This window comes from Chionomys nivalis, chromosome 16 (assembly GCF_950005125.1).
Source record: "Chionomys nivalis chromosome 16, mChiNiv1.1, whole genome shotgun sequence".
NCBI classification, from domain to species: domain Eukaryota; kingdom Metazoa; phylum Chordata; class Mammalia; order Rodentia; family Cricetidae; genus Chionomys; species Chionomys nivalis.
Window position 1 is genome coordinate 46,812,012 of NC_080101.1, and position 8,649 is coordinate 46,820,660.

General features: G+C 46.2%; 1 protein-coding gene across 4 annotated transcripts in view; it reads right to left on the minus strand.

Annotated features, from left to right (window-relative positions):
* The window catches only part of Pde7a (phosphodiesterase 7A), a 91,882-nt gene extending 87,569 nt beyond the window's left edge, over nucleotides 1-4,313 (minus strand). For all 4 annotated transcript variants that reach the window (XR_009058423.1, XR_009058425.1, XR_009058424.1 and 1 more), the window contains exon 1: nucleotides 3,789-4,313. Coding sequence is in view for 1 of the 4 variants with exons in the window: in XM_057791018.1 (XP_057647001.1) it covers nucleotides 3,789-3,926 (138 nt within the window). In the remaining 3 variants the exon portion in view is untranslated. The remainder of the gene's footprint in view (nucleotides 1-3,788) is intronic.
* Between the last annotated feature and the right edge of the window lie 4,336 nt (nucleotides 4,314-8,649).

An 8,649-nucleotide genomic window follows, 5' to 3' on the forward strand; every position in this document is an offset into this window, starting at 1 on the left:
ATCAACCAAAAAGATGCACCACAGGCTGCCCGCAGGCCAATCTGGTTGGAGCATTTTTCCAATTGAGGTTCTCTCTTCCGAAATGACTCTCGCTTGTGTCAAGCTGACATAAAACTAGCCCGGGCAGCCTTCAAACCTGACTAATACCCCCAAGAGCAGTGCCTCAGCTTTCAACACACTACCTCGACTTTCACACTTACTGGGCCGTAGAGCTATAAAACACCAGTGCTGAATACGGCACGGTTTATGCCTTATTCCTTTTCAATATGAGCTACGTTCTGAAAGACTAAGGTTTAAACTCCTCTATGCAACAGGCATCCAAAGTGGCAACACACGGGATTCACCTCTTGTGTCCACTTTTCAAATAACTCAAGAATCTCATATTAGCTGTCTGAAAAGGTAGCATATGACTGGTTTAAGACACAGTGTCGAAGCCTCTGCCTAAGGAAGTCCCATGATGCAGAGGCGACTTCTCCAGGAAGCTTTACCATTTGAGCATAGAACACTGACGGGTACACAAATTGTTTTTTTTTAACAGCATAAATCTTTAAACTTGGAAAATCTGACTTTGTGCAGCATTTTTTGACTAATAACCACTTTGTTCTATAACAGTCACATTCATAAGCTAAATATACCTGCAATGGTTTTAAAAATCATGCTATCTTGGGCAACAATGGTTTCCCCATCCCTCACCTATGGTATGTCAACTGTCAACTTGGGCTTCTCTCAGGGTGATAGGCCAGTAGCTGCTTGTAAGTCCATTTCAAATTTCCTGCTACTTAGAAAAGTCTGCTCAACCTCATAGGCTTCGAGATAGATGATGTCCAAATCTATTTCGGTTGCTCGAGTCTTGTTTGAAATTTTATTATGGTTTTGTGGGGGGGAGGGGCACCATACCACAGCTCCAATGCAGAGGTCAGAGGACAGCTATGCAGACCTGTTCTTTCCTCCCACCTTTGTGTGGGTTCTGAGGACTGAACTGGGTGGTCAGGCTTCCCATCTGGCAGCAAGTGCCTTTGCTGCCTCCTTAGAATTTTCCCTGCTAGTTGTCTGGATCATTTTTAGTCTACAATTACATGTTTGAAGCCAAATTTTGGATAAATGACCCATTATTTTACATTGATCTCACAAGGTTTTGTATCTAAAACTGATGCTCAGCTCAGTCTGAGGTAATTTCATCTATTCACACATTCAAATGTTTATCAATCACCTACTATGAGTTGGGATCCAACACTGGTGAAAATAAAGAGCTGAAATGATAGCTAGTTTTGAATTTATTTTAAAATAAAAAATTTGTAATTAAAATTCTACTTAGTAACTAAAGAAAAAAATAAGTCTCAAATAAAATTACAAAACCACCTAAACTTCTGCCGAGTTCTGTAACCTTAAACTTAGGAACTAAAGATTCAAGGGTAATGGAAGCTTGTGATCCAGTCAAATGCGTGTTTTAAAGAACTTTGAATAGGAGTCCAAGATTATCTACCTTGTTTTTTTTCCATTACGTATCCCCACGTATCCCCAAAGTACTCAGTATCAATACTGAGTTAAGTGATACACAAAGCCTTGGTCAGGATAATATACCCACCTTAGTCTCTGGGTCCATTTATAATCCCTGTAACACTGAGCAATGTTGGTCAGGGAAAAAATACTCATTAAGGAAAATTTTCTGTCTCAAACCTAAGGAGTTCCAATAGACTCTCTTGGAAATCTAGAAATTGTTTACAAGTTTTAAGAGCTTGAAAAATAGGGTAATTCTACAGCATTTGCTTTATTTGCCATAATAGTAGTTTTAAAATTCCATTACTCATTTCGATCTTAGTCTAGGAATGAGTAAAGAAAAAAAAATGGAGTTTAAATTGGTCTTTGTGGGTTAATTAAGACACTGAGTACAACTCTTGGGACCAGCCCGGTTTTTCATCCCTTGGAATCCTCCCTCTCATTCCTTTCCTCCTCAGGGAGCAGGGAAACATAACACATACTGTATAACTTTATATAAGGAGACTGACTGCCTTTACTACTTATATGTAGCTGAAAGTGGGGGTCATGTCTGCTGATCTGGGAAAGTAAACAGTATCGAGAAATGAAAAAGTGACTTCCATTAAAGACCTTTAATTACCATTATTAAAAACCCTCTCACCAGTGCCTTACTACCTTCTGAATTCTGGTACTTTAAAATATGTAATAATAAAAATACAGTTCAAAGTAAGTAACAAAAGTATTATTTCAAATCCCACTTAGTATTTTACACCGAATTCATTAGCATAATACCTTGTATCAGGAAAGAGTCTGACTTTATTTAATTCTTTATTTATTTATTCTCAGACAGGGTTTCTCTGTGTAACAGTCCTAGCTGTCCTGGAACTCGCTTTGTAGACCAAGCTGGCCTCAAACTCACAGAGATCTGCCTGTTTCTGCCTCCCAAGTGCTGGGATTAAAGGTGTCTGCCACCACCGCCTGGTAAGATTTTGACTTTAAATAAAGAAGAATTTCTCAAAAGGATACTCAAATAGAACCTCTTACTCTATCTTGCAGACAAAAAAAAAATTAAAAAAGGAAATAACAAATAGAATTTAGTGAAAAATCTACTATAAGCAAAATTTCTAAAAGATGCTGTCCTTGTTACTTGTTTTAAATACCTTGCTTGGTGGGCAGTGGTGGTGCACACCTTAATCCTAGCACTTGGGAGGCAGATCTCTGAGTTCGAGCCTAGCTTGGTATCTAAGAACCAAAAATAAATAAATAAAACTAAAAAATAACTGGTTCATGAGACTTAAAATATAATTGAGGGGAAAAATAGGCTGTCATAAAAGTAGGAAGAAAAATGAGAGTATTTTATTACACAAAATGATCCTGGTGCCCAGCGTGATGGCTCAGGCCTGCTACTTGGAAGTCTGAAGCAGGGGGATCATGAGTTAAAGGCAAAACTAGACAACTTGGAAAGGCTCTGCCATAAACAAACAAATAAATGACTGAGGCTCCCGGTTGGAATGCTAGCCTAGCAAGTGTGAGACCCTAAGTACACTCTCCTAGTACACATCCCCAAAGTAACCTCATAAATACAGAACTTCTGGTAGCAAGCAATGAGGGCACCCAGTTCATATGTAAACAAAGTAAAATTCTTTCTGTCTCGTAATTCTAAATCTGGCAACCAAAATTAACCCAACTACGGAGTTGAGCCAAAGACTTCATAGAAAAAAAAATTACAAATGCTTAGGAGCAACTGGTGTTGGGGCATCGGAAACAAAGTCCTTTGTGCACGTTCAGTTCAGTGGTCTCTCTCCTAAAAATCTCCTTTAACAAAAGAGAAAACTGATTCGAAACCATCAACTTTGCACACTAGCTCCTGGCACCTAAGGCCCACCCGCTAAAAGGAAGCAGTTCGGGTGAGGACCACAATGGGACATCTAGGCCCATTGTTCTGGGAACCTCGGGACCAGTGCAGCACTGCAAGGCACGCGAAGCCGCGCAGGTGTGGGGGGAGGGCCAGGGGGCGGGGGCGAACAGGTGTACCCGGGGTCACGGCTAAGGGACAAGGGACCCAATTTGAAAGAGATGCGGAGAAAGGAGCGGAGGACAAAGTCACTGCTGGGGCTAGCCGCGGGCGTGACTGGCTAGCAGCGGGCGGGGGGTCGCAGAGTCTGGGGACACTGAGGCCAGCCAAGGGTGAAAGGCTTGTCCATCCAGAGACCGACAGACCAGCCTACAGAGCCCGGAACAATGGCCCGAGTCCCTCCGAGAGAAGACAAAAGCGCTGAGCCGCGGGGTGCGGGCCCCGGGGCGGCGGTTACCTGCGAGAGCTGCCGGGGATGCGGGCAGCCGAAGAGCGCGGAGCTGGAGCTGAAGCTGATGGCTCCTCGGCGGCTGAGGACGTGCTGGGGGACCGGCCTGTCCAGGGGCAGCACCGGCAGCTGGTAGCATACTTCCATTGAACACGCCCGCCTTGCCTCCGCGCGGCGCCCGCCACTCCGCGGTCGCCCGCCCGCCCCTGCGCTGCGAGGGGGCCGCGCCGCGGGGACCCGGGACCGAGGCGCGCGCCGGGCGGGCGGCGCAGACGATCGCGGTCGCCTCCCAGCCCTCCGCGAGGCTGGCGGCGGGAAGGGCTGCAGCGGGCGATCGGGAGCCGAGGGGGCCGAGCGGCGTTTAAAGGGGAACCGAGCCGCCCCGGGGCACCGCGGCGCGCCAGTGAGCGAGCGAGCGGTCCGGGGCCGGGACCACTGGGGGCGCGGAGCAGCGAGCAAGCTCGACCGCCGGAGCCCTGCCCCTCCCCTCCCCCGAGCCTCACTCCACTCCGCCGCCGGCGCGAGCCCGGCGTAATTCACACTTTGCAGCAGCGGACCCTGCGCCAACCACGGCCGCCGCCACCGTGACGTCACGACGCCGCGCCGCAGGCCCCGCGCCCCGCGCCGCCGCCGCCTCAGCGCCCGGGAGCCCGCTGGTGGCCGGGACCAGGCTGCCTGCGTCCTCTCCTCTCGACGCCGCGCCCCGCGCCGGGCCGGCCCCTCCCGCTTCCCCGCAGCTCCCTCCCCGCAACCCGCGGCGCGTGCGCAGGAGCGTTGCGAGGGGCATCCTCGGGAGCACGGACCGGGAGTTTGTCCGGCCTACGCGACGGGCGCTGTTCGGTCCGGCTAACCCTCTCCTAAAGCCCCGAGGTACCGGGTGCCCTCACCGCGCTCGGCCCGGCGGGGCACCGCGCGCTTCCCCTCCTGGAATGCCCGCTCTAGGGCTTCGCGGGGCACCGCTGCGACGGTGACGTCAGCAGGCCTCGCGGGCAGGGTCCTCCTGCTACGTCACCGTCCACGCCCTAGCGAGGCAAGGCTCCAGAGGCTTGCCTTGGCAGGTGAGGCCCCGGACCATCCGAGCCTGCAGGGCAGAGAGAGGAGCCAAAAACCCGAGTGAGGAGGGTCTTTGAATGGAGGGGAAGCACCGAGCCTGAGAAAGAAGTGAAATTCTGCCACCAAGAAAAGAGCTGAGAAATGACGATATTGACAAGACAAAGGGGACAAGGAGACCCAAAGTTCCTCTAGCCAAACGTGTCCCTTCTCGGTTAGCTTTTTGCTCCTTAGGATGTAGGAAAAGATCTTCACCTGTTTTGGTAAAATGAGGATATAATTTGCTTGTTCTTTCCCAAGTTTCTGTCCCAAACTGCCAGAGCTTTTCATCAGGCACTGACTGTTCAGATGCTTTCGGCATCAGATACATCAGCCTGAACAAGCGCTCTCCTGCTGGCAAAATGGATTCGGGTCATTTCTCAGGGCATCTAGTCTCCCAGTTATTTGACATGATTGTTGGCAAGGTGGCAGGCCTTTCGAAGCACGGTGCCCAGCCCGAGTTTGATGACGATATAAATCAAGTAGAGTACACATACTCAGATAAAGGAACAAAGGCGTATTCTCTTACTGTTTAAACAGCGTGCCCCCGGTGTATTTTCTACTTTCCGGGCCTTCGCTGTTACATGATATGATCCCTCCTGTGTTAGGGAGTTTGTCTTCACTAGATGGTAAAACACTAACTGAGCTGCTTTTGTGCAGAACTGATCTCACAGTCTTTGAAATCCTAGTTATTCCGGTAACATGTAGTAGATATGTTCTGCATCTCATTTGGGATTATACTTTTGTCCATTTACTCTTCAGAAAGTCATCAGACAGTTGATTTAAGTTGGAGCTAGACTCATAGAGACAGACATGTCCTAAACCTTTCATAGGTCAGTCCCAAGAACTAACCTCAGGTGATACGTGCTCTACATCTGTTAGGCATGGGGGCGCACTCGTATAATTGCGGTTCCTGGAAAACTGCGGCAGCGGCATGAAGAGTCTCATGAGGGTCAGCACCAGCTCAGACATCACAGTGACTTCAAAACTAGGCATCCAAACAACACCAACAACAACTGTTTGAGTATGTATACACAAAACTGATACTGGTGAAAATTTGTGTTGAATAAAATATACCACACTTAATAACATTCAAGTGTTTGGTTAATTAAATAATAAGACCACTAAGTAGGCAACTACACATATATCTTCCTCCATCAAGGTATATTACAATGTACCTGTCTGAGCCAAAAACCCTATCAGGTACTGTAATGTAGTGTTTTTACCCAACACTATAGTCACATAAGTGGTTTAATACAATTTCTACAGATAAGCAATCCGTTTCCAAAACTAAGTCACTTGCCATAGTAAACTCTAGTCTGACTTCAGAGCCATCCGTTTTCCACCGGGAAAAGAGATTCATTTGTTTCCAGTGTTCTTGGGAAGGCATTAGGGTTCATCAGAGAAACACTAGAAAGGGTGAGAGTTAAAGAGAGATTTTAAGGGGTTGGCTTAAGATTGCCAAAGCAGAGATCTGGGGAGCAGACAGACAGAGTTGGTCTTGCATTCTGGGATCTGAAACCTCTAAGAGAAAACTGCTGGGCTGAAAACCCAGGCGGGATTTCCATTTTGGAGTCTTTTGACAGAGTTGATGCTTCTTCAGGAAACCTAAATCTTTGCTCTTAAACCTTCCAACAGAATAGATGAGACCCGGCTACCTTGATGAGAATAATCTGCTTAAAATCTACAGATTATAAGTATTGACAACATGTTGACCAGTGTTGTACCAATCAACGGAGTGCTGTAGCCTTACCAGCCTGACATAAAAGGAACCACCAGCAGCAGAAACTTTAAACTTAAATAGTGAAGGAAATCCCATCACTTAAAGCAACAGAAAAATAAATGCCAAAAATAAACAAAGTCAAGGTTCAAAGGATGCTTTTATATGAGAAGAATACAGCGGACTTGGATGTTTAAAAAGAATGTCCTCTGAATATGAAGACTTGACCTACTTAAAAAAAAAACTGCCATCCATCAAGTTAATCTATACACTTACATGATCATGGAATTTAGTCCTGTGTGCTATAACTAGACATGCAGATTCTACAACTGCCAGATGTTGGGTTAGCCACAACACTCGTATGAGATTTTTTAAAAATACAACAAAAAAACGAAGTGAATATGCGAGTTGGATCAAAGAAGCAGAATCGCTGAAAGTGGCACAAAAAGGATGTACTATAGAGGTTTGTTATTATAATGCAAGCTTTCTTATGAAGAAGCTTGTGTGGTAAGGCCAGGGAGGAATGATTACAGGCTCGTAGAAAAGCCACTAAACCGGGATTGGGAAGGGGAACTGCTAAGGAGGTTTATGGAAGGCTTTTGCCTCAATGTCTAGTGGTAAGTGTGAAGTCACTGGGAGTCAGCATGAAGGCAGATAGGAAGAAAATCCAGCTGCAGAGAGGTAAGAGGCTTGGACAAGTTGTGATCTATAAGAAAAAAACTGGAACCTGTGTCTTTTCCTCACTCTGTCTCAGCCCAGAGACCCAATCTGTAGAAGAAGCTGGTACCCACAGCCAAGGAGCTAGCCCTGGCTGCAAACTGGAGATACTGCAGGCCTGGCTATTATTCCTTAACACTGAGGCAAGTTGACAGAATAGGAGCTATTTGCGCAAGTGGCAATGGCACCTACAATGCTGTAAAAATCTTCAACATGTAATGACTTCCACTCTTCAAAACATGCAAATATCTGCTGTGTGCAGCTGAAACCAGAACCATAAAATGGGGGGAAAGACAACTTCTTGGAAATGCAGTTCTAGTTAGCAGAATTGACTGGCAGTACAACATTACCCCAGTCCTACACTTGCCATCCTGCTATCCATGCTCACTTGCTCATTTATTTGTCAGTGGAATCATCCTTCCTGTAATATGCAGCTTTCTCTTGCACAACCCAAGCCAGATCACTCCCTCTCCAAGAGAGAGTACAATGTCTTCTTTGAGCTGTATTCATTCCTCCACTTGATAAGTCACAGTACCTCTCGGATATTCTGAAACCTGAATACTAACACAGAAGGCTACCTACTGTTAGTACTAGAAGAATGACATGGAGACAAATAGAAAATATTCAGCTGATATGTACAAAGCTATTGTCCCTGTTTCTGCATCTGTAATATTCTTACGGCTACTGTTCGTAACTACCATCTTTCTCTGCTGTGATCATCTCATACTCCCTTTGCCTTCAGGAAATGTCTTCACTGGTAGTGAGTGGTTCCTTGTCTTGTGAACTGATCAAACCTTCTTTCCAGAACAGTCTTCTCATAGGAATTGTTGTAGTTTACCTACAGAGTCTATGAACACTACATACCAAGAGGAGTCCCAGAGTCTCCTGCATTCCTTTCTTCTCCAGCTGTGTAGCCGGTTGGATCAAGCACTCCAGATAACATAATCATCCTTTCTGGGATTTGATAGTTAACTAGGAGTTCAGAACAGCCAAGTGGCAGTCTCAACGTCCAATATACTTAAACTCTTACTATAAGCCTCAGTGGGAGCCAGTTACTCTTCTAGGATATTCAGAGAGATCAACAGCTCAATTTTAGATGTATAGTCTCTGTAACATTGAAGAATAAACTGCTGTTTTCAGCACCCAGTTTCTCGTCACATGTTATAGCAACCCTGGCAAACTCACAATACCGATACTCAGTTCTGACTCTGAGTCAGAGCAGGTTTTATGAAGGTTCTAGACTCATTTCTCTGTGTCTGGTTATAAAAAGTGTCCCCTGCTCATGACAGAGCAGCTGCTCACAGACTCACTGGAGCTGTGGTTGCCTGTCCAGGACCAGCAAAA